We start from the raw sequence: 25,687 nt of genomic DNA, 5'->3' as shown, positions 1-25,687 counted from the left end.
TCTTCTAATATAATGAGTTTTAGGTGACTTTCCGTGCCCTTTCTTCCCTTTGCCTACCCCATAAATCTGCTCTGGGGGGGTTGGGAGAGCTCATGGAACAAGTTTAGGGGCACACAAGGAGAAAAGGGGGCAGGGTCGTTCCATTGCACAGCTGAAACTCATGATGCTAGTGGAGCTGTTTAGATGGGTTTCACCCAGGAACCTTAAGGAAGGGTAGACATATGAAACAGAGATCTGGAGTTGAGAAAATGAGGTGCTATAGGGTGAAACCCCTGTATGCCAGTGTGTTAGCAGGAAGGGATGGAGGCAAGAGTGCTGCTTCTGAATTGCTAGGGAAGCTGGCTGAAAGCTGGGGTGGTAAAGGGTGCAGCAGTAGACTGAAACCCTGAGGCCAGAGAAAACGGGCAGGGAGATGAAGAAAGGAGCATCCAAGGAGAAAGCTGAACTGTGAATTGAATGCCAGAAATAAGGGGCCGGTAGTACTGGAGTCCTTGGGATGCCGGTGGCGCTGTGGTCTAAACCACAGAGCCTAGGGCCTGCCGATCAGAAGGTCGGAGGTTCGAATCCCCACGACAGCTCCCGTTGAGCTCCCGTTGCTCAGTCCCTGTTCCTGCCAACCTAGCAGTTCGAAAGCACGTCAAAGTGCAACTAGATAAATAGGTACCGCTCTGGCGGGAAGGTAAATGGCGTTTTGGTGTGCTGCTCTGGTTCGCCAGAAGCAGCTTAGTCATGCTGGCCACATGACCCGGAAGCTGTCTGTGGACAAACGCCGGCTCCCTCGGCCTATAGAGTGAGATGAGCGCCACAACCCCAGAGTCGTCCGCGACTGGACCTAATGGTCAGGGGTACCTTTACCTTTAGTACTGGAGTACTGTGGTCTGCAGTGCCAAGGAGACATAGGTTTGTGCCAAAGGCGCTCCCCAGCCAAAGGAGTGGACACAGCAGATAGTTAACTCCTTATTATCAAAGCTGACACATACTCATTTCTATGGATCTGAATGCCCACGCATAGGACTAGTGTCTAGGCCGCTATTCCCAGGTCATCACTCAATGGAGCAGTTGCAGCGACAGGGGGGCACTCTCCCTCTACCAGTTTATATACCTCCCCCCGATGGACTGTGCACATGTAGCCAAAGTCTAACCCTATGTGGAAGCTTCCTCTGCTCACCCCTCTTCAATCCCCTCCTGGTTCTAGGAAACAATGGGTAGAGAATCTCCTGGATCTTCGCTTGCCTGACTTGCCTCTTCCTCCTTTTCTTAGCCATCCTGTGCTCCACCCTCCAGCTCTGAAGCCTTCCCAGCCTCCGACTCTTGCCTCCTGGCAGCAACAGTTCCCCACAACTCACTGCCCCCTCTCCTGAGTCAGATTTCAACTCCGCTTCCCCCAGTGCACACTCATCAGTGTCTTGCCAATCCCTGGCATCTTGCTAGGCGCAGAGCTGGCATCTGGGTAGGCATCGTTGAGCCTCTGGCTCTACTGCTATTCCTTTTCACATTTGCCTCCTATTCTCTTTCCCTGGTCAAGAAGGGAGAGCAAAGTAGATCAAGCAATGGGAGTGAGAAAGAGCGGCAGCCATCTCTGCCAGCTCACTTGGCTGTCATTTCCTTTCCTTGGTTGAAGTGAGGATTGGGCCCAGGGGCAGCAGGAGAACAAGTGGGCAGTGTGGTTGATAGATAAGGAACCAGCCAAACCCTATTTTCCTTAGACCTCTGCTCCTTCTAGGTGTTTCTTTCCATACATGACTTATTGCCAGAAAAGCAATGAATGCTCTATATTCCCAAATGGCTTTTCACCCACCCTCAGTCCTTTCCACCTTGCAAAGAGAAACTTTGTACCATTCCCAGAAATACTTTGCTAGCCAACCAGAATCAAACTGGGTCCCTTTTCATTCTCCATATTTCATTGGTCAACTGGGGTAGCTGACACGGTACTCTCCAGATATTGCTGAACTTCAGCCCCCATCATCCCTGACCGTTGGCTATGTCGGCTGGGATTGATGGGAGTTGTAATTCAACAGCACCCAGGAGGAGGATGTCTTAGTCAAGAGGACCTGCTTTAAGAAAGCGTCATGTGAGAGTGCGGGGGGACTGCAGTCATTGGATTGAAGTGATTCAATGTAGCATTACACTACCTAGTGTTTCCACGCCTCTCTCTTCCTTGTAGGTGAATGCGGAACAGCAGGTCAAAATCCAGGAGCTACAGGAGAAGCTGACAAAGGTAAGGTTTGGATAGGTGCGTGTTAAGAGAATTGATTGCTTTTGCGTGTGAGTTAAAAGTTGTGAGTCGCTTCTTATGCAGTTTATACATCTCCTCCTTCGACTTACCAGCAAGCCGTAATGCAGAGGAGGGGAGGAGTGGTGTCTCGTGTTCAAAAACAGAATTAGTCATTGTGCTTTGGGTAGGAAAGGGAGAAGAAGGGTGGGGGATTGGGATCCAAAATCGTGATGATCTCAGTGCTTTCTCCTCTTCACAACATGTCATCCTATGTTTATTTTTAAAACCGAAGCTGAGCCAGAATTGGAATGTTTGGTAGAGATTTAACTTTGGAAAGCCGGATCAGGCGCTCTGCACCAGGTGTGAGCTTTTTCAGTACTGGGGGCCACATTATAAAAATAGAATGAACCCTGAAGCAGCAACAGATTGCGACTGCTTAATTTGGATCTACTTTTCATGAATGGGGTGGGTGCCAAATCATAATTTGTGGACGATGTTGCATCTGTTCTGGAACTTTGCATACAAAGTGTGAAGCCTTTTAGAGCAGCCCCTGAGCAATCTGAGACACGTCCAGCACTAATGAGAAACTAAAACTGAACTTAATTTCTCTTGTAAAGTGTGTGTTTCATGTGTGGGGGGGGGGTGTGGACCTTTTTCAGGATGAGCTCTACATTGAGCTGGTGGAAAGCTATCGGGGGCACACAGAGAGAGTCACTTCCCATGGAAACAAAGGCACACAAACCACTCACAATTAACCTTCTATTTTCTCCATATACTTTTTTAAAGGTTTTTTTTTTTTTAAAAAAAGGAAAAAAGTTCCCCATCTCCTTTTAGAACTCCTGTAATCCCATGCAAATAACATGCCGGTTTACAGCTGAACAGCAAACCTTGCCTCAAACTTCATAATGCAATTGTACACATGTGGTTGAAAGATGCATGGACACTTTTTGCCACCAACATAAGCCTACCTCTCTGCTGAGTGTTTCCCCTTTGCATTAGGCTTTTTGCAGAGGAAGGAACTGCCATTACACAATAGATATGTGTAGAGACATAGGCTAAGGAGTCCTGGCTGTTCTTGCCTGAGACAAGCCGCTAATTTCCTAACCTGCTTCATGAGTTAGAGATGTTGCTGTTGATCACCTGTAGAGCATCCAAAATATTTCGAAGTGCTGTGTACATGTTGAAAGATAAGGCATGGCATAGCGTGGTAGTGGGTGTGGCTGGATCAGAGCCGCAGCTCATTCTCACTTGTGCATTTGGGGGGGGGGCATGGCAAGGACACACAGGGGAGGTTGGATTGGGCTTTGACTCCTCCATTGCAACTCTGCTCTCACTTCGGTCATGCCTTCCTCCTCAAAATCTGAACACAGAACACCAAGCTGTGATGCTGTCTGACCATACACCATACCAGGAGTGCTCTGGGCCTGGAAACAGGAAATGTAGCTGTGATGGGACGATGAGCTGCTTGTGCGTAAAATCCAAGTCCCTCAGAGTTTGATCAAGTTTGCAAACCTCTGTCTGTAACGGAGCCCCTTAAACATGGCTCCCTCAGTCGCTGGCAGATTCCGACAGTGGTTGCTTTCGGAATCGCTTCCAACATAAAAGCTCCTTAACAGAAACACGTCTTCTGGACTCTCTGCGTGACAGTTTCCGGCGAGGCGTGGGTGTCCCTACGGGAGGTCCTGAAACCTCCCCACTGCCCTCGCTGGAAGTGTCTCGGAGCCATCCCTCCTGCTCACTTTCCCTCAGCTCAGCTCCTCTCCCCCTACTGGTTCCCTCTTCAGCTGCTGAGTCTCTCCCAACCTGTGTGAGCCCTTCCACCTCCCTTCCTTCCGATGGCAGTTCCCTGACAGTAGCTTTCTAGATTAGTTAGACCACAAGAGGGCAGGCAGGGCAGGTGCACTGAAATCAGTAGCTTTTGCTTTGGAGCTACATTGGGCACCCACAAGAGTTAAATATGGGCCACGGATTGGCCACATGTGCTTCCAGTTGTCAAACGGACAGTAAGATTTCAGCCTAACTTTCGTTGCCCAGAGTAATTTCGGGTGTTTGGGGGATATTTTCCCAGCTATGCAAAGATGAAAAGATACAATATCAGAATGTCAAAACATACATGTGGGGAATGTCAAAACATACATGTGTCTGCTATTTTACAGCTATATTTTTCCAGTTCTGCAAAAAGGATGCTCTTAGTTGTAGTACTTCAGATTTAATTACTTTCTGGTTAGTCGTTCATTTACTGTGGGCAAGCTGACCAGAATATTCACAAAGGTTTGTGTTGGATTACATGAGCTTCATTATCAGGCAGGAGGAGCAACAGCACCTGTCACACTAATGAGTAATTAAGTAGATGTGCAGTATTGCACTTTTGCAGGGGTGTGTTGCTGGCTGCTTCAGGTTGAGCAGAAACGCTACAATCTTATTTGAAGGTGGGTATCGCCCCATGGAAGGATTGGCTGTGAGTTGTTCTGGTATTAGGTGTAGAAGCACTTTGCACTGCAGTCATTCAGTGGAGGTTTAAGAAGCCTTGTCATGCTTTGCTTAATATGTGTTTTGTTTAGCTAGGGCCTTCCCAAAACTAGCCGCTCCACCAACTTACGTCAGAGCCTAGCAGTTAGTTGCCTTCTCTTCTCCATGCCACTTTCCCATTGGTGCCTCCCTCTCCCAGACAAATTAAAGCAAAGGCAATTGCCATAAATTGCAGCAAGCATAACAGGTGAACACTGAGTAAATTGGAAAGTCTGCTCATCTGCCATGCAATTATATTAATGCTCCCATTAAGGTTTTCTTAAGGTTCTAACCTAAATGTGTGTACTATTACTTGGGTCAAGAAGTCTAGTTCAATTTCTGGAAACTTGTGTGGATATATATATATATCATAAAATGTAGACAATTCTAGACTAAAAACCTTAAAGTGGTTTACAAAAGATGTAACAGTAAGATCAATAAAAAATTACTTTAAAACATGTGAAAGTTAAAATACTAAAACAGATTAGAATTACCTCAACTTTCTAAGCATCTGTCAGTAATATTCTACTACAGTGTTCAGAGTTTGAGAGTAATGCAGAGAGCAATGCTTTGACTGCTTATTACACACACACACACACACACACACACACACACACACACATTCTGTCACTGATTAGCTGCTTCATTAAGTTGTTACTGGAATGCTGGATATTGGCGCTTGCAATCTTATACACGTTAAAAACTTTAGCATTATTCTCCCTATTCTTCAAGGCAATGAAAGCCAGCTCGGAGGCCACTGAACTCCTTCAGAACATACGCCACGCGAAAGAAAGAGCCGAGAAAGAACTGGAGAAGTTGCAAAACCGGGAAGACTCTAACGAAGGCATGAAAAAGAAATTGCTTGAAGCAGAGGTTGGCAAAAGCTTTTAACTTTTAAGTTGTTTGAGTAACCGGAAAGTCCACTTCAGGCATACCAAATCCCATCCTTGGTTTGATATCCTGGCTTATTTAACTCCCTGTGGGTTGTACAGGTCAGGCTTCCTGAGTCTGGTTGAAATGGGAAGCTGCTGTTTAGACTAAACCAGGAATGGAAGGTTTATTAAACCCCTCTTCTGTGTGAGTCTGAGACTTATATTGGCTTGTGCTTGTAACCATAGATGTGGGGTGAGGAACCACTGACCCTCCAGAACTACTACCTACAATGGCTATGCTTTACCTGCCCAGTTGGAGGCAATAATGCTTCTGAAGGCCAGTTGCTGGAAATGAGGGATGGGGAGTTCTGTGGTCCTGCTAGTGGGTGTCCCATAGGCATCTGGTTGGCTATTGTGAGAACAGGATGCTGTACCAGATGGACCATTGGCCTGATCCATCAGGCTCTTCCTTTGTTTTAGCAAAGCATGGTCAATGACCAGAGATTATGGGAGTTGTAGTTCAGCAACAGGGACGCGGGTGGCACTGTGGGTTAAACCACAGAGCCTAGGACTTGCCAATCAGAAGGTCGGCGGTTCGAATCCCCACGACGGGGTGAGCTCCTGTTGCTTGGTCCCTGCTCCTGCCAACCTAGCAGTTTGAAAGCACGTCAAAGTGCAAGTAGATAAATAGGTACCGCAATGGCGGGAAGGTAAACGGCATTTCCGTGCGCTGCTCTGGTTCGCCAGAAGCGGCTTAGTCATGCTGGCCACATGACCCGGAAGCTATACGCCGGCTCCCTCGGCCAATAAAGCGAGATGATCGCCGCAACCCCAGAGTCGGTCACGACTGGACCTAATGGTCAGGGGTCCCTTTACCTTTACTAGTTCAGCAACATGTCCCCCACACCTGCCATAAACCACCCTTTATTTTTATATCTGAACTGGACTATGTTCTGTCAAATGAAAGAATTGTTTTTTTTTTGTTTTTAAAGCAAACAATATTTATCCTTGTTTCTGTGTTCAAGTACTGTTTTTTCTCTAAAGAATATATATATATATATTTGCTGGATTTGCTTTTTAAATTAAACTTTAAGGGGGGTGGGTATGTAATTTAGGGAGTGGTACTGAAATGGTTCTACTGTGACTGCTACTTGCTGTGTGAACACCCAGGGCTCCTTTAGCCTCAATTCTGCTTTCCTGAATGTCGGACAGGAAAGGCGCCATTCTCTGGAGAACCAAGTGAAGCGATTGGAAACGGTTGAACGCAGAGAGAACCGACTGAAGGAAGATATCCAGACGAAATCTCAGCAGATCCAGCAGATGGCGGATAAAATTTTGGTGGGTAGTGATTCCAAAATGGTAGACTGGAGCGGAATAGTGGGCACAGTTTCTGGCTCCATAAGATGCAGTGGGAAGTGTTAACGTTTTGAAAAGTTTTTTTTCTAGATGTTAAAATGCGTAGCCGGAGCCAGGTGAAACCAAATGAAGGGATTTCATGCAGATTCTTGGGCTCTTGGTTCAGGACTGAACATTTAGTGTAGGGGGCCTTTTGTGCAGATGTAACACGACTGTGGTTCTATGGCAGAAAGAAGAGTCCAGCTGGCTTCTCAGTGGCTGACAGCAAACTGTAGATACAGATAGGTAGATACAGATAGTTGGTCTGCCATAGTCAAAATAAAAAAATTCCTTCCAGTAGCACCTTAAAGACCAACTAAGTTAGTTCTTGGTATGAGCTTTCGTGTGCATGCACACTTCTTCAGATACACACTGAAGATACACACTTCAGATAGCAAACTGTAGACACATGGAAGCTGGTAGAAGGCCTTGGATAGTTTTTTCCCAATTAACCTATAGCTGCTTTTTGTAACAAGGCAGGGCCAAGAGGATGTCTTCCTGTTCTCTGTCTCTTCTGGGCTGACACATAGACTGACATTATTTATTATTAGGATTATATGGTGCCCAGATTCTCTTAGCATTGATTCATTAGTGCCTAATTCTCAATGAGATCTATCTGTGTATGGGATGTACCACTTCACACCGTGGTTCACATGATGGAATTTTCTTTAGTACAAAAATAAAGGAATTGCTCCACATAGCAAACTATCATGTTAGGGACAAGGTTGTGCCAGTGTCCTCCTTTCCTGCAAATCTGGTTTTAGATGCTTTTAATCCCACTTTAAACCCAAGTACATGTCTCAAGATGTGCCTCTGAATGTCAGCTGTTGAGTAGCAGCACAGAGAGGCCTGTTACTTTCATGTTCTTATGAAAGGAACCTTATTGAATGGAGGAACATGCAACCATGTGAGCCCTGACCTGGAGACTGTGCCTGGGCTGTCCCCAAGACATAGGCCGAAATCATCTACATCCTGTCACAGGTAATCTGCAGTACACTATAGTGCCCATGCTGCAATGCAACCAGGCAAATTGCACCCATGCGAGATAGCTGTGGCACAGCTAAGTGAAATGCACATAAATTTATCTTATTCGTGCTCTGCTGGCTTTTGATGTGGCAACATTGAGGGAACTAGGCAGAGCTGGTCAGAAGTAATATAGGTTCCAGGAGACTCTTGAGAGTCCCATGGACTGCAAGAAGATCAAACCTATCCATTCTTAAGGAAATCAGCCTTGAGTCCTCACTGGAAGGACAGATCGTGAAGCTGAGGCTCCAATACTCATGAGAAGACAAGACTCCCTGGAAAAGACCCTGATGTTGGGAAAGATGGAGGGCACAAGGAGAAGGGGACGACAGAGGACGAGATGGTTGGACAGTGTTCACGAAGCTACGAACATGAGTTTGACCAAACTGCGGGAAGCAGTGGAAGACAGGAGTGCCTGGCATGCTCTGGTCCATGGGGTCACGAAGAGTCAGACACGACTAAACAACAACAACAACAACAGTGAAATCCCTGCCCGCTCACCTGGTAGCTCTCTCACATTCCATTATAAGTGGAATTTAATGGGAACCCTTTCTGCCGTGTTATTTCAAAACGCCTGCTTGCCACGTCAGAGAGACTTAAAATTTCCATTTGCTTCGACAGAAGCTCTGGAACTCAAATAAAACATGTTTCGGAAACTCCGTACCCATCCTGTGTTTTGAGTTGTGTGACAATAAAATCTGCAGAGCCCAGCTTGGGAAGTCTTGGCAACCTCTCCTGTGTTGCAATGTCTGCTGCATCTTCCCTGTTGAAGAACCGAATGAGTCATCGTAACTCTTTCCTTTCCAAATATAAATGGTTGGATGCTTTTCAGTGCATGGGAGAGAAAGGATTTCCTTCTTTGCTGTACATGAGTTTCACTTTTTGTTTATGATGCTTATGATTGTTATTTATGAATTTTGTTCACTGGGGAGCCAGGCAGAGAGACTTGCAGCTGTTTTTGCAGGACCAACCCAGGGCCATTTCAGCAGTTTCAGATTCATTCGTTTTGCATCAGTCTTGTTGTCCAAAAACTCTGTGTGTGTGTGTGTGTGTGTGTGTGTGTGTGTGTGTGTGTGTGTGTGTAGGTACGTATGCTGCACTCTCACCCATTCATATCCTTAAGACATGCATCTGTGTGTGCACATAATCCTCCATTTGCTTATGCGCGCATCCATATATACATTGTGGTTGTATGCCTGTCTGCACTCAGGCACGTGCATATAAGACTGCTCATTTTTGTTTGTTTATAGAAACAGTTATACTGTCTTTTCCCCCCTGTGAGAGCCCCCAAGGTATATGAACGCCTACACATGCTCTTAGCTTCCATAGAAGGGCTTTACTAATCCCAATCACACAAGCACCCCAAAACAATTTACAACCAAGCAAAAAAATACAATGATAAAACCACATAAACAGGTTTAAAAACAGATTGAATGAGACAGTGTATCATTTGTGAGGCCCAAATGCCCAGGAAAACAAAAACATATTTGCTTGGCACTGAAACGATGGCAAGATTAGTGCCAGGCGGGCCTCCCTGGGGAGAGGGGTGGGAAGCGAACAGAACATTATTTATTTAAAAAAACCTGCTTAATTGTAGAGAAGCTATTTCAGCAGATCACTGCCATCATCCTCCAAAGGCTGCTGCAAAAACAAAACATGATGATGATGATGATGTTAATTTGAGAAAATTCAGGGTGAGGGAGGGCTAAGCTTGGGGAATTTGTGCACCCTCTACTTTTCTCTTCAAACCTCAGATTATATAGCTCTCAATAGTATGAAACCTGCTTAGGCTTATAAATAAAGCCTTTTGCAATAAGACAGTTTGAAAAGTCTAAAATAAATCCAGAACATCTTTATTTATAAAAGAGGTAGCTGCTTCTAAGTAGGCAGTCAAATGAAAAAACAACAACAAGAACGTTATCTATACCTTCTTGTAATTAAAGGTTCAGCAGTAGGTGTCTGAACTGCTTAAACCTTTCCAGAGGGGAGGGTACAGCAGTTTCGTGTCCTTGTATCATTAGTGTGGGGTTCCAGGCTGCTTCTTGACCCATGTGATTCAGTGATATTCCAGGCTGGACAGCTCAGAACAGAATTCAGTTAAGTCCAGTGCACCAGATTGAGACAAAAGCTGCACCTTTAAACCTCTCATTGCATTAGTTGGAACTAAAAAAAGGTGTGTGTGTGGGCGGGGGGCAAGTCTCCCTGGGGAAATCAGTCAATCAGTTTCCTGGATTTTGTTTACCTATTCTGGACTGAAATGTGAAGCCTCTTATGTATTAGATCATAATACATGGAGCATTCAGGGATGTTGCATGCTGCAAAATAGGCATGGTAATATCCATGCAAAGTTTCTATGCTTCTGCCTACAAAGAGGTGCTTTTCAAAGAGGAAATGGGTCACATCTGAAGTGGCCCTTGAAGGATGAGGCATTGGTGACGTTAGGAAGGGCACAACAGATGAATGGTGGCGTTAGAAAAGGACACATCAGAGAAATGAAAGGCCCCTCTTGCTTAATGAACCACTGGATCAGCCAGATGGATCAGCCTCAGGGCTGCCTTGTAGCATAGGAAATTATCCTCACTCTCTCTAGTTGATGCTGACAACATCCTTGCAAGCTGGTGCATATAGTAGATGGGCCATAGCGGTTGTTGATGACAGCAGTCGAGAAAACGGAAGTTCCATTTTAAAGCCGCCACGCTTATAGAGCAAGCTGTGGTTTTGGGGATCTATCCAAACTGGCAAAGAAATGTGTCTCATTTGCAAGCAGCTTTAGACACATTTTTTTTTTTTAAGGTGGGATTCCCTTTCAATATATTCTCACATGCCTCTAGATGAGCTGTCCTAAATCAGGGTATCTTTCTATCTCCTCTTGAGCAAACTCAAGACCTGGGAACTGGGGATCCCTTTGGAGGAAACGGTGAGGAAGTAAATTCCTAAATTATTGGGAAAATGGGCACCATACCGTTTCTCTTGACTAAGAAAAGATCCCGCTCAAACTGGGATCTGCTCTGAAAAAGACTAAAGCTAGACAAGCGTGAGAATTGCCAAGTATACATTTTGTCTGAGGTTTTTTGGAAGTGTAGGTGGATGCTGTCAGTGGCTATGGTAACGGGTGAAGAACAATCCTTTAAAATTATTTATCTTTGCCTCTGAGCTTATATTGACTTTTAAGTGGCTACTCCTCGACTCGGGAAGGATCCAGACACAACCAGAAGCACACAGATACACACTATAATACTGATTGTAAGTTAAATATGAAGCTGCACTTTGTGGCCTAGAAGGAGATGCTCTGGATTTATTTATTGAAATAAGGGCATTACATTCCAGGCCTTAGATTCAAATATCTCACTTATATTGTTGAGTTATTTATAAAAGTATTTAAATACCACCCTCGCATAAAATTTCAGGTTGACATACAGCAATAGAAAACCATAAAAGCCATTAGAAATACTGCAAAACAATCATTAAAGTGGCTGGCTTCTCAAGAAAACGTTTAAACAGCTGCATACTATTTATATACTTTCATGAATATGCATTTCAGGCATTTGCTTCTCATAAATGCAAGTGGATTCAGTAATGTTTCGAACCATTCAGTGACTTCTTGATGGCATCACTTGCCAAAGGCCTTGAAAGCTGTTTCAACCCTTCTTTTGTGTGTGCAGGCTGTTGAATCAAGAGAGTGAGTGAAATCAGTTTTGACCTGTGCCCGAGCAAAATAATTGTAGCCTAAGTCTCTTTAAAAATGTGTACTTGTGTGACAGCGTGTGTTGTTGCTGCAGCATCTGGAAAGAGCCATCCAAATGGGGCGTTTGTCTGTACAACAGCAGCAAGAATACTTATTGCAAAGTATCAGAAGACACAAGATCTACCCACTCTGGAAGAATGGCAGATGAAGGTGATGGACTACATGGAATTGGCGGAAATGACTGGCAGAATCCGAGACCAGGGTGAAGAGTCGGTGGAAGAAGATTGGAAGAAATTTAAAGACTATTTACAGAAATACTGTAAAATTAATGAATGTTAGAATGATGTCAGAATGAAATTAAGTGGTTCTAGCAGCAATGTCATAAAGGTGTATGAAAAAATGGCTGGTTAATAGGTGAGAATTTAAAGCTATAATATATTAAGTTAAAGGACTAAGACAGAAACAAAGAGGGAAAGGAATTGCTGAATTAACCAGTTGAACCAGAATACAAAAAAGGGAGGTGAGAGGAGGTCAGGAAAGTAAGGAAATGAAATGTAAGATACGGAAGGATAAATTTGTTTCTAAGTGTTTTTTCTATATATATTTTTTCCTATACTTTGCATTTTGTATGTTTTTTCTCTTTTTCTTTTCTATATTTTTCATTGTCTTTTATGTAATTTTTTGTTTTTGAAATCTAAATAAATATTATTTTAAAAAAACACAAAAAAACAAATAGGGCGTTTGTCTGATGAGGCCTGACCCGTAATTGTCTCCCCCGGAGCAAGAAATGCGTAGTTTGTGGTGTGCATTTCATGAGTGTGCTTGCGGTGCCATTCCACCTCTTCCTTAATCTTTGATATGTTTAAACCTTTGTTTCCAGGAATTAGAAGAGAAGCATCGGGAGGCACAGCTCTCCGCGCAGCACCTGGAGTTGCATCTGAAACAGAAAGAGCAGATGTATGAAGAAAGGATCAAAGTAAAGATACCTTTTTATCTTCAGGCGTGCTTAAAAGATGCATGGCCCTCTGCACAAAACCCCTAGTAGTTGTGCTTTTAAAATTTCCAGCTTCCTTCTCCCTCGCTCCTGCACTTCTGAGGCATTGTCTCTGTCTCTCTCAGTGTTTGGAGTGGGTAAACATGCTTAGTTGACTTGTTCTGTCATGCTGGTGGTGCCTTGTGGTCGGAGATGGTTGCTTTGCAGGCGTCAGAAGTAGTTTTGCAATGCTATTTAATAAAGTATTGCTTATTTGTGAAGTCTTAAAAGGCCAAAAATCAGAAAGGGGGAGTGAGAAAAGAGTTGCTGTGTTTGGGTCACATAACTACAATGGTACCTTGGTTCTCAAACTTAATCCGTTCCGGAAGTCCGTTCCAAAACCAAAGCCCGCTTTCTCATAGAAAGTAATGCGAAATGGATTCATCTGTTCCAGACTTTTAAAAACAACCCCTTAAAGAGCAATTTAACATGAATTTTACTCTCTAACGAGACCATTGATCCATAAAATGAAGGCAATAAACAATGTACCGCATCCACACAATCAATCAATCCATCAGTCAGTCAGTCAGTCAGTAGCTGAACTGGGATCCGCAGAGTCACAAAAATGAAACAAAAAAGAGCTACAAAAACTCAAAATAAATAGCAAAAACAGAGCAACCTCAGCGTAACACTCAAAACGGAAATGTGGCACTCAAAATGGAGCACATTCAGCTTCTGAAAAAGTTTGCAAACTGGAACACTTCCGGGTTTGCAGTGTTTGGGTTCCAAGTTGTTTGAGTACGAAGGCGTTGGAGAACCAAGGTACCACTGTAGTCAAGTTTTTTCAGAGCAGTGTTGTCTGCCAGTGACTCAAGGGATGCATCTGCTCACTTTCTTGGGGGGGGGGGACACGAGTGAAATTATGCTGCACCATCTCAATTAAATGATAGGTGTCACTTATTGGGGAAATTCAAATTGCAAAATTTTTGTCCTTTGGTTTCCCCACCCCAGCTCACCCTTTATGATGTGAGTAGCTCTACTGTCCATTTACATAGTAGTCTGATATGTGAAGGAAACTCCTTAGAATTGCTGAAAACACCTTTGCTTAAAGCATGATTCAAGATTTTTAAAGATGTTTCTTAAATACCACGGAAAGGGGGGGAAAGTTATATGGATGTCAGGCTGTACTAAAATCTCTTATATGCTGCCTTTAAATTGAAGCAGGTACTTGAAAACAAGGCATAGAGTGGGCACTGAAGTATTTGACTACAGCAGCAATAGAAGCCTGAACAGTTGGACTCCAAACTCCATTATCTTAGGTTCCCCTTCAAACTTAAAAATACAAACATTTTTATATTGTGAAACACACAAACTATGTGACTGTGGGGGGGGGGGAGGTAGATTGATTCCAAATTGCCAAATGCTCGTATTTTAGCAGTGGTTAAAAACAATTTTCAGATACCAATACACGCATACCACTACTAGAAGTTAGTTTGCTATGTAATTTCTGGTGATTTTCAGAAATGGAATTCGAACCCACACCTCTAGGGTGTAATTTCTGGTGATGTAACAAAAAGGCAATCTTTGTATTTTATTCTGGGAACCCCGTTGATATTCCTGTTAACAGCCAATATGGCATATTGTGCCGCTTTGCTCTACGTAATCAGAACACCTTTGGATATATTTGCGAAGGAGAAATGAATTGCATCGAAACACTTTATCTAGCAGACCTGAGCATACCTAGTAACCGGAGGGAGTGTGACCTCTTTAACAGAGGTGGCCCCAAGCTGCTTTGTGCAGTGGGTTTTGGGAATTCTTACTGGCAGAGTGAGAGACAGTTCTGGTCCATGGAGCACAAATTGCTGATGGGAATTTTGAGCAGCTTCAGTTCTCCCAAGTCAGCTCCAGTAGGTCAAATCTGTCTCCTACTTCACATTTATTAGTTCCCAGTAGTGTCCCATGTTCATTAAGGGCCCAACTACTCGAAAGTATAGACTCTTTGTCACCCAACCCTCGCCTTGTCTTGGGAGGCAACTTCAATGCCTGGATCGGCATTGTTTCCCCACAAAATACAATATTATCTGGACTAAACTTGGAGGACGAACCTGAAATCTGTCAGAGGGCAGCAATGGACACCACCTCTAACCGCGCTGGGAAATATCTTTGTGAACATAACCTTTTGTTCTGCAATGGGCACGGTCAAGGGGATCAAGAGGGTTATTTTACTTTTATCTCCCCCAGAGGTTTTACTAGCACCATAGATTATATCCTAACTTCTAATAATGTGCCAATTAACCGAGATACCTTCAGGATAATTCCCAGAGCTGAAAGTGACCACTTTCCACTTGAGTTATCTCTGACATCATTAGTTTCTCCTGTCTTTCCCAAATTATTGGATGTTCATTAAGGGAAGAATGTTTCATTTAACATAACATATGTGAGCAGAAGAAGCTGCTTTAAGCTGCATTAGGCCATTGGCCCGCCTGGTCAAGTAACTGTCTACTTTGGCTGACAACGAGTATCCAGGGGTTGAGGCAGTTGTCATTACTGGTCCTGCTACTTCAGTTCCTTTAACTGACAATGGCGAGGACTGAGCTTGGGACCTTTTCGTACACAAGGTTTGTGCTCTGCCTCCATGCTACGGCCCTTTTCTTTGAAGCGAGAAAGGAGGAAGGGCATAGTGCTTTGCATAAGACTCCTACCCCAAATCCTAGAGAACTGCTGCCAGTCAGTGTAATATAGACAGCCCTGTGCTAGATAGACCAGTGGTTAGACTTGGTGTAGGTCAGCTCCCTTATATTCCCAATGTTTGCCATAGGAAAAGATTCAGGCAACAAAATGTCTTGTGCCAGCCTTAATTCTGGAACCGTCCCCTTGATGACGACTGGCAATAGGCACGAAGGAAGAAAGTAAGCATGTATTTCTTTTTCTTTTAGGTGCTTGACCATCAGATGAAAAAAGATCTTGCAGACAAGGATGCGCTCGAGAACGTGTTGAGAAAGCATGAGGAAGAAGCCCATGAAAAATGCAAAATTCTTGCAGAACAGAAGGCAGTATGTGAAGCTCCGATTTACTTACAAACACAAACAAGCCGGGATATGAAGTTGTGGTTTAAAGTTGGCTTTCAAATCCTGGCTTGTTTGGAAGCTGTGAACCACAGTTCTTGGTTTGCGTGTAATGGGAAGCTATGGTTAACTTGCAGCTTCCTGGCTTGTCTCCCCATTCATTTTAATGGGACATTGTGGGCGAATGGAGCTTGTGCGTATCTTGGCTTATTAAGCCAGAATTTGATTTCCACGAACTGGGCCTCTGTCAGTCAGTGTCACTAAGGTGACAGTGTGAGAGAAAAATATATCCCTCTCAACTCTCTCCATGCCATTCATAATTACATAAACCTTGTCATATCACTGCCTTGCTCGTCTCTACCTTAACCTGTGCTGCACAAGAGCTTGTGTTGAAAGACGCCCTTATATTGCAGTGTGGTGTCCTAGATCAGCTTTGCTTGAGATGCAGTCAATGCACTCATCCTAAATGCTTATTTCTAGAGCAGCAACTCCTAGAATTGGGCCATTGAAGAGCTTCCTAAGAGCAGTTTGAGAGAACTGCATTGTAAACAGCTTCTGTGTGGTCCTTAGCCAAAGGGCTTGTTTGTGCTAAATTGGGATCCCTTGAAATATGTCCACAAATATCCAAGGGGTAGTGTGATCTTAATGTAGTTTTAATTTCCTGTAAAAATAAATATGAGCAGATTATTGTTGGTGCCTCTGTATGGGAATCCCCGTTTGGCTTTGCTAAACCGGACATGCTCCATATAACTGTGACTGCATTCCCCAGCTTGAATAATTTGATCTGTTTCAGCAAGACACCATGCTATATATTCATATCTGGAGAGAATTGCTTTGTTCTGAAAGAAGCACACACAGCATTTTTCAAATCCCCATGACCATGACATCAGCTTGTCTGCAGGAGCCCTGTGCACATGTGCTGTGGAATGCCTGCATACAGCAGAAGTTTCTGGGGAGTGCTGTAGGGTGCACACACAACTAACATGAAGTGATGAGTAGCTTCTGAGCCCTTCTCCAAATTAAGAATGTGTCCCACTTTTGCATGGCAAAGGAAGTTCAGTAATGGTAAGTGAGCTTGTCAGCCACCACTAAACTTATTATGTAAGGAATCCTTCCTTAAGCCTCCAAGGAACCCCTCGGCTCTTCCGAACATAGTTTGAAAGCCTCCCTTAAGTCATATTAACTGTAGGTATCTTTCTTTCAGATGCTCAATGCCATGGATTCAAAGATTAGGTCTCTGGAACAGAGAATAGTGGAACTGTCTGAAGCTAATAAGCTTGCAGCAAATAGCAGCCTATTTACGCAGAGGAACATGTAAGCATGAAGCTGTCCTTTGGCTCACAGCCCCCTGGGGAAGTTTGGAGTGCCTGTAACTGCTAGTGAAACAAGCCCTTTTCTGTGCTTTTCATAAAGAACCGATGACTCGAGGGCATTTTTCTAGCTGAAGAGAAATTCCCTGAAATCTCCACTGCCTCCTGTTCAGCTACTGTGTCTATTAGCTCTTGCTAGTCAGAAATGTCCCTTTGGTGTGAGGTGCCTTAGTAACCTTTCCCTCTTTTTTATTTTTTGGCATGCCACTTGATTAATTTTTGCTTTAAATTTTTATTTTCAGTTCCCGAACCTCTGAGACATTTTCTGAGTGAGGAAAATTGAGATTACGCAAATTTCTTGTGCGTGCAATGATAGCTTTAGGTAGGAGAATTAACAGCTGTGACTTGTCTCCAACGAAAGTTCTCTTCAGAGGAGACCCATTGAAATTAAAGGACATAGTCAAGCTCATTCGTTTCAGTGGGTCTACTCTTGAGTAGGATAGGAATTGGATACAACAGGACAAACTCCTGAGGCTTATAGTTATAAAGCAGGGGGAAAGCAGATACTGTATACTACTGTTTCCAGGTGTGTTGTCAGTATTGTGGTTGTGAGCAGCATTAAGTCACAAGGGGGAGCAGCTCTTAAGGGTTGCTCTTAACTTTGAACATAAGGAACCATTAGCCCATCTAGTCCGGCATCCTGTTCTCACAGTGGCTGACCAGATGTCTATGGGAAACCCTCAAGCCAGGACCCAGGTGCAAGAGCACTCTCCTCCCACTTCTATTCAGTTAGCTTGTTGTCCTAAAGCCCAGTTGTAAAGGCAAAGGGACCCCTGACCATTAGGTCCAGTTGTGACCGACTCTGGGGTTGCAGCGCTCATCTCGCTTTACTGGCTGAGGGAGCCGGCGTACAGCTTCCGGGTCATGTGGCCAGCATGCCTAATCCGCTTCTGGCAAACCAGAGCAGCGCACAGAAACGCTGTTTACCTCCCTGCCGGAGTGATACCTGTTTATCTACTTGCACTTTGACGTGCTTTTGAACTGCTAGGTTGGCAGGAGCAGGGACCAGCAACAGGAGCTCACCCCGTTGCGGGGATTCGAATCGCCGACCTTCTGATCGGCAAGTCCTAGGCTCTGTGGTTTAACCCACAGCACCACCTGCGTCCAGTTGTAGGATTAGCCAATTTTCATTTGTAATTAGGGAGAAGACTCAAGTCACATCCGTGCTCTATAGTCGCAGTTTTGGTGATAAATGTGACCTTTTCAAAATAAAAGTGTTCATATGATTGGATGGGGTTGACTGCTGATGCATCAGCACTCCTGGCCTAGGGAGCCATTTCTTCTGCACCCCAATGTAAGAAAAGGCTTTTGGCCAGGACTAGAGTACATCTCCCCCCCCCCCCCACTTTTCAGGAAAGCCCAAGAAGAAATGATTTCTGAGCTCAGGCAGCAGAAATTTTATCTGGAAACTCAAGCTGGAAAATTGGAGGCCCAGAACAGTAAGCTGGAGGAACAGTTGGAGAAAATCAGTCATCAGGACCACAATGACAAGGCTCGCTTGTTGGAGCTGGAGACTAGATTGCGAGAGGTAAAAGTTTGCTTGCCAATGTCGGTATTGCTGCTGCTTCTATAAATGAAACTGAATTGTCTAGCTGCCACTGGCAAAATGGCAGTGTGGCAGATTTTCTCTGTCCCTGTGGTAGCTCCAGGTGAATGAAGGTGAAGCTTCTCAACCCCCTTGAACAGGATGATAACTGTGGAGTGTCTGTTCATAATTTCAAGATGAAACTGCCTCTTGTCATGGGAGAAAGTGGGGTGTCTGCTCAACATGATTATTTTAGGTCTCATTGGAATGGCTTTCACAGGGCTGTTTGGGCATAGTTTTCAGTGGTACGCAGAGTAGATCAGTCTGTAATTTGGGTCTGAAGACTAGCTAGACAAGTGACTCTTTTTTCCTCATTGTATATTTTAATGTTGGCCTCCTTCAGAATGGTACGTGAAGCTTTTTCTAGGATGACATCCTTAAAACTGCATGTTAACCTACTTGGTTGCCATAAACATCTGACAGGTTTAATTATTCAGAAGTGGCAATGCTTACAGCAGATGGAAGATCAGTTTTGGATTTTGAAAATGTGTTGCTGACGCTTTTTGAACTGCAGCCGAAACAAGAAATGACAGAGAGAGAAACTCAACAGCCTGCTTAGCTGGACGTTTAGACAACTACAGGCGGCACCCCAGTTATGTGCGATCAGTTCACTTCAGACTTATATACTCATGGTGCTGGAAAATAAATAATTCAGTTCAAACCCAGAAATGGCGGGAGAGAGCCGGTGAGTCCTTGTGGCCTCCCCAGAGCCCAAAGAGGACGTCAGTGTGGGCAGAGGAAACCCCAAAGACTTTGTTTATGCTGCTCAGCCTCCCCGCCTAACAGCTGACCTGCAGGGTATTGCACAGCAGCAGCCGCTTTCCTGTGCATCCTCCAGCCTCCTGCCAGCCCCAGAGTTTCAATTCTAGTTGTGGATATTTTTGGATACAGTATTTTTGGTATGGGTTGAAGAGAAAGTGGCATAGAGGGTGTTTAAAGGTTATTTAGACGGTGCTCCTCACTTTACACGATCTATGCACACAGTGTGTGGTGGAGAATGTAACCTCTGCGTAAGTGGGGAGCCACCTGTATTAGATTATATCCTCACTGTCAAAAATGTAAATTTATTAAGAAACTGGTGTCCCATAGTATTGGGAAGGAAGAAGTGAAAATTAATGTTGATCTGTGTATGGAGAGAGGCAAATATTCTGAGGGTGGTTTTCACTGGAGGAATGAGCTGCAAGGAATGCAGGCGTTGTTGAAAAGGGATATGAGAGTGAGTTAAGGTGTGTGTGGGGGGGAAGCTTTCCAAATGAAAGCCTGTCCTTGCATGCAGTTGAGCAATTCATGTACATCTGGCCACATGGGTGGTGGGTTGTGATTGTACGGCATAAGCTTTTGTGGACCAGAGGCCACTTCAATAGAGGTGTAGTATGATCCTTGGTATACATTTTTCAAAAAATGGTAACATGTAAGAAAAGCAATTTGTGACAGTTCAGTTAGAGTTTCAATGTTTGCAAAATAAGCCCATTGAACATGCATGGCAGTGGTAGTTCATGATAATTCACTCAGCAGTGCTAGGATGATTGTGTTCAGGCCTGTAGCAGGACAGGAAACCACTGTCTCATTTCAGACCCAAATAAATTCAGCTATTTCACCCTTTCAAATTCCTCCGGAGAATGACAACCGCCAGGTCAGAAGCAGAGTATCCAGGGAGATTAAAATGTTCTCCTTCTGCTTTGTGAATATTAACCTATCTGATATCAGATTTATGTCCAGGTGTTCCTCTGCATGGAGATGACTTTTTTGTCCTACATAAACAGCAGAAGGACATTGCTGAAAGATCTTAAGCAAACTTCCATTTTGAAGTTCATATGTATCAATACTGTATTTAAACTCTTCAGGTTAGCCTTGAACATGAAGAACAAAAATTGGAGTTGAAGCGGCAGCTTACAGAATTGCAGCTCACCCTCCAGGAGAGGGAATCTCAGATTTCGGGGTTGCAGGCTGCCCGCGCAGCCCTGGAAAGTCAACTCCGGGAGGCTAAAACTGAGCTAGAGGAGACCACGGCTGAGGCAGAAGAGGAGATTCAAGCTCTGACGGTAAGCTCCAGAATTCTGGGCTGGTGTAAGGAGCTGTGCCCTTGAAGCATACAATCCAGTGATGCTCTTGAGTGGCTTGAAATTGTAATATTGAAATATACCCTTGGTTGAGAATGATCATCTGCAGATGGCTTAGCTTGATATGTTTTGCTTTGCTTCATCTTATGTCTCTGATGTTTGTTGAAAATGTGCTCCTAACAGATCTACACTTATTTTTTTTCATATGGATCAGCCTCCATAGATGTGATGTTTTTCTTTGTCTGGGTTTGTCTCTTCAGAGTAAAGGAAATATGCCTGATCAGGCATGGTGACTTCCTTTTAAGGACTAGAACGTTGCCATTGTTTTACTTTCTACTTGTCATCTGGCATGTTCAAGATTTAGACAGTCATTTTGGGTTCAGTGAAAGTACCCATATATGGTGTCTTCCAAATTCCTCCTTTGGGGCACCAGTCTCATTCCTTCTACCTGTTTCTTTGAAACAGGAGCACAGCTAAGTGACATTGAGAAGAAGTATAACTCCATTTCTGTTGCCATTTTGAAACCCAGTCCAGACACAAAGGCTTTTACATCCAGGCCTTTTTAGAGGAGGGGAAGATGATCCGTTGGTGAATGATCTTTTGGAAGAGTTTACCCAGCATAACATGAGGATTGTAACCAGCTAAGCTTTGTACTCCGAGTAGACCCATCGAAATTAATGGACCTAAATTAGCCACGTCTATTATTTTCAGTGGGTTTACAAGCAGTGGACTAACATTGGAGTGCTCTGTTTTAAAGAGTGCACCAAGAGCACCTAAAGTCCTTACGTGAGTTGAGATGCTGTCATGAAGCTGTAGAAGGAAAAGTTGGGAGAGTGAATGATCAAGGTTTCTGAAAGGGGGAAGAAATGCCTGCAGTAGACTTCTTCTCTGTGCTCTGAATCATGCCTTGATATCAGAATATAAACTAACAGTGAACTCAAGCTGGGGCCTGCTCTTATCCAGCATTCCTTGGATTCTGAAATACCATATGCTCTGCCTTTCATAACTACTTTAGGATTGTACAGCATTGGCATTGAATTATCCTGGTTTAGAGGCAAGAAGTGCGACAAAAGGGTCCCTCTGTAACCCTATTCAACCCCCAAAAGGGCAGTAGCTCTGAGAATTGATGCCAGCTTTGTGTGGATTTCCCTTGAGATAACCCAGTATAGGGCATAGATTCCTCAGCCTCCAAATACAGCATATTATTGAAGTACACTGTCTTTATTTTCATGGAAGTTTGGTGACATTCTGCCAATATATATATAAATTAATGGTCAGATTTAACTTATAAAAAGGCTGGTTACAGGTAAGTAACTGATGTTTCAGAACCATCATTCCTGTGGATTTGTGTCCCTTTTTCACAGAAGTACTGAGATTTTGTTTGGGTGGGTGAGGATTCTCTTTAATATTGTAGTTTCATGCTGCTGTGCTGCCCCGTTTTTAAAGGAAGCTGGTGAAATAAATGTTGCCTTATACTTGTTCCCTAACAAAGGTGTCAGTTGTATATCTTACTATGCAGAAATAGTGAATCCTTCATTAAGGTACTCTTTCATTTTTTACCCCCTCCCCTGAACTGAACCTAAATGTATACTATATGCTACTGATTTTTTTAAAAAAGATCTTGCCCTTGCAAAACAAAAACCCAAATAAACAACTATGTGCTTTATGAAGCTGGATCTTCACTTTAAGGTTTGCCAAATTGTTGGGTGGTAGAGATTATTAACTCCTGCTTTGGCTGCCAGCTGTGGCTTCGTGCATCCAGCAGTGCTGGAAGTGGGCTTGTGTCTCAGTGGATGCTAATGAAAGGAACAGTGTCTTTCATTAGGGACCCCTTTAACCGCTTTTGCAGCTGTACCTTGGGGCTTGAGGGATTAAGCAGTAGACCTGTGCATGTATTGCTTGTGGTATTGGTATCCTGTGGAAGGAAAGCCCGACCTCTTCTGCGTTCAGAGATGCACATAAGCTGAGTGCTAACCATTAGGAAATGCAACTATACTAGCGCAGGAAACTTGTGAGTAATGAATGCCGTGCTCTACCCCATGAGTGGTCAACCTGAGGCATGGGTGCCATAAGTGGCACAGGCAGTAGGAGTTTGTGACACTCCTGGACTGAAGCCCAAGGCTCCGTGGGTCATGCTAGAGAGCATAGGGTGACTTTTCACATGGGTGGTTGTACTGTAATGATTTCTGTAATGCGATTGTCCAAAGTTACCTAGAATCTATAATTGCATTGCCTGCTCCCAAACTAATGGAACTTGGGGCTCCAGAGAGACGCTGATGCTCAGAGTAGAAAATGCTGGGCCAGTTGGACAAATCTATAAGGAAGCTTTCCATGGGAAAGGGTCACAGTGTGGCTTGGAAACGCCCATAGTGCCAACCTCTGCCATGCTGTGCTGCTGCCTGCTCTCTGGCTCAGTGGATGCGAGGCAAAACCTAGCCCAATGGTTTCTTCGGTTTTTTGGGAGGGTGGTGGGAGAGATCTACACATGCGCTGTAGTGCCTGTTAGAATGGCAATGTCTTGTACGTTGGACTTCTGACACACTTGCAAAAGGTTGGCCACTGCTCTGCTTCTCTATCCGATCTTTTCCAGTGCAGATACGGAAATGTGGAATATTTGGCTTCTAGGCCAATAGAAACAGGGGCATGCTGTATGAGATGATTTTACTTAGCACTAAAATGACAACCTGCATTTCCTCAAAAGAGCTCCTGTTTCAGTCTAATGATTCAAACACGCCATTAAGAATTGGGTATTAAATCTAGTGGAATGCTGGGAAGGGGGGAGGGGGGGTCTCGTTTGAGCCTCTTTCAGCTGATTGGTGGAAGAAAAAGTTCATTTTCTAGTCATTCACTTCAGACTTGGGTTGAGCAGCTTTTCCGCCTTGGGTGTCTTGGGAATGAATGGGTTGGCTTGAATAAAGAAGAAATATTCAATGAGCAACCAGTGACCTGAGAGTCCCTTTGCTGCGGCTTGAGACTGCCTCAATCGGACTGATGGGAGAGGGTCCAGTGGCTGGAAGATGAGCTTTGTCTTTGTGTCACACTTTGCTTGCAAAAACACTTAAAACGGTGCATGCCTTTTCGCAGTTGTCTTGAAACGAAATGCTTCATGTCTTTGAATGTTAGACTTCCATGATCCAAGCAATAATAAGCATAAAATTATTAGTTGGTTTGGTCACTCCTTGGGGAAGGCATCAGGCTGCTTGTTAGGCTTGTGGTTGTGTGGCTGAATTGCTTGGTAAGTTTGCCTAATCTCCATGATAGGCTTTTCTAACACTTTGTGTTTGTGTGTGGACTCTTAAATACATGTGTAGGGTTTATTTATTTATTTTTAAATCCCATGAAGTAGTAGCTCAGATGTGGAAATAAAAAATGCAAGGCAAACCATTTCAAAAATCTTATTAAATGGCTACCTTCTGAAGGCCGCTGAAAAGGAATATTTTGGCATTTGCCACGAAGCAGTGCATTCAGTTGTACATTTAGCTCCAGTAGCTGAGAACACGGAAGCATGAGGATGCCTTAAGTCGACACAACGTTTGGTTCTTTTGTCCTGGTAGCATTCATAGCCTGCAGCATCTGCCTTTTTAACTTTGCTTGCTGGTAGATTGTTCTGCAGTTCATTTAGAAAGAAAGAAAACAGCTGTTGGATTCTAAAAGTAATGTATGAAAAAATTGATGATCAACTTCTTACCTCCTTTAGGCTCATAGAGATGAAATCCAGCGTAAATTTGAAGCCCTTCGTAATAGCTGCACAGTGAGTATTAAATACGGATCATTGAATTATTTTGAAATTAAGGAGAAGGAAGGAAAACAATCTTAATTTTGCTCCTTGAAGACAAGGGTTCATGACATGGCCTTTTGCTTTCAAGGAGTTAGCAGGACCAAGACTGATTGGATTGCTTCTTTAGATCTCAGGTGAATCTCAGCTTAGAGATTTTATCCTGATTTAAAATTGACAGTGTTTCTCAAGTTTTTGAAGAAGCCAGTATGAAATCTCATTGTAGTGCAGCTAATAAGAATGGTGTAGCAGCTGCAACAAGTGATGTATATATAGAGATAACGTTTCCCCCCTTACAGGTGAAGGGAACTATCATAGTACAGTAGAATGGAAAGGCGAAGGAGGGCATTTAGCTAGGCTCAAATGTTCCTAATATGTAGCCTGACTACCAAATGACCTGTAGGCTGCAGCAGTGGCAGTATATCATCTGTATGTAATAAACGGTACGTACACTTGTCACATTTGAAGTGTGACATGGGTGTGCCAATAAACAGATCAAGCAATTGTTGCATGTAGTCTTATTTTCCATTACTGAGGTGTGTAACGGGAAGTAGCCCTAAAGTTTCCCACAGAACCATGCATGTAGATTATTGTTTTCAGTTTCCTTTTCCTGCCATCAGCATTTTGGTGAGCCTCTTAAGGCTCCTTGACTGCTTTTCAAGACCTCTACATTTTGTGCAATTGAACAACACACACACACACACACAGAAAGAGAGAGAGAGAGAATTTTCCTCGTAGTTTGCCTTCAAGATACAGATCCAAAGTGGTCTACCTTGAAATAAATATTTTTTAGGAGTTGAAATGTCTCTAGTGTTTTAGATTTTTAAATCAGAAAGCAAGTAAGTAAAAGGAGGAAAGGCTTATGGCTAAGCACTCTCTGTAAAAGAGGTAAGTGTACCCCAAAAGTAGTAACTAAGCAGCTTTTAGAATTGGAAGATTCCCTCCTTTATCATCTTGGCTGCTTCATGTACTGGATTTCTTCATAAAATACATGCCACCAAAGGATCTCCTTTCACACATCATTCAGTATGATAGAAAGAGCTATACTACAGCCATGTGGCTCCAAATATCTCTTACCAGTTTGTGTGTAACCTTTAGCTGTTCTTTAAGTTAGCAAAAAAAGTGCTAGTTTATGCATGCATATTCATCATTTGATGACCG

At 43.7% G+C, this 25,687-nt stretch overlaps 1 protein-coding gene across 11 annotated transcripts in view; it reads left to right on the top strand.

The window, feature by feature from the left end:
* Window positions 1-25,687, top strand: part of CIT (citron rho-interacting serine/threonine kinase) — a 116,665-nt gene that overhangs the window by 41,559 nt on the left and 49,419 nt on the right. For 10 of the 11 annotated variants that reach the window (XM_081174627.1, XM_081174625.1, XM_081174628.1 and 7 more), the window contains 9 exons: window positions 2,165-2,218; window positions 5,456-5,596; window positions 6,808-6,933; window positions 12,579-12,674; window positions 15,608-15,724; window positions 16,941-17,050; window positions 18,460-18,634; window positions 20,536-20,733; window positions 24,449-24,502. In XM_081174627.1, coding sequence (XP_081030753.1) covers window positions 2,165-2,218; window positions 5,456-5,596; window positions 6,808-6,933; window positions 12,579-12,674; window positions 15,608-15,724; window positions 16,941-17,050; window positions 18,460-18,634; window positions 20,536-20,733; window positions 24,449-24,502 — 1,071 coding nt within the window. The remainder of the gene's footprint in view (window positions 1-2,164; window positions 2,219-5,455; window positions 5,597-6,807; window positions 6,934-12,578; window positions 12,675-15,607; window positions 15,725-16,940; window positions 17,051-18,459; window positions 18,635-20,535; window positions 20,734-24,448; window positions 24,503-25,687) is intronic. The other variant, XM_081174629.1, reaches the window with a different exon arrangement.

Source organism: Podarcis bocagei (genome assembly GCF_964188305.1).
Source record: "Podarcis bocagei genome assembly, chromosome: 16".
NCBI classification, from domain to species: domain Eukaryota; kingdom Metazoa; phylum Chordata; class Lepidosauria; order Squamata; family Lacertidae; genus Podarcis; species Podarcis bocagei.
Note: the sequence above shows the minus strand (reverse complement) of the source record. Positions and strands in the feature narration are given on the sequence as shown.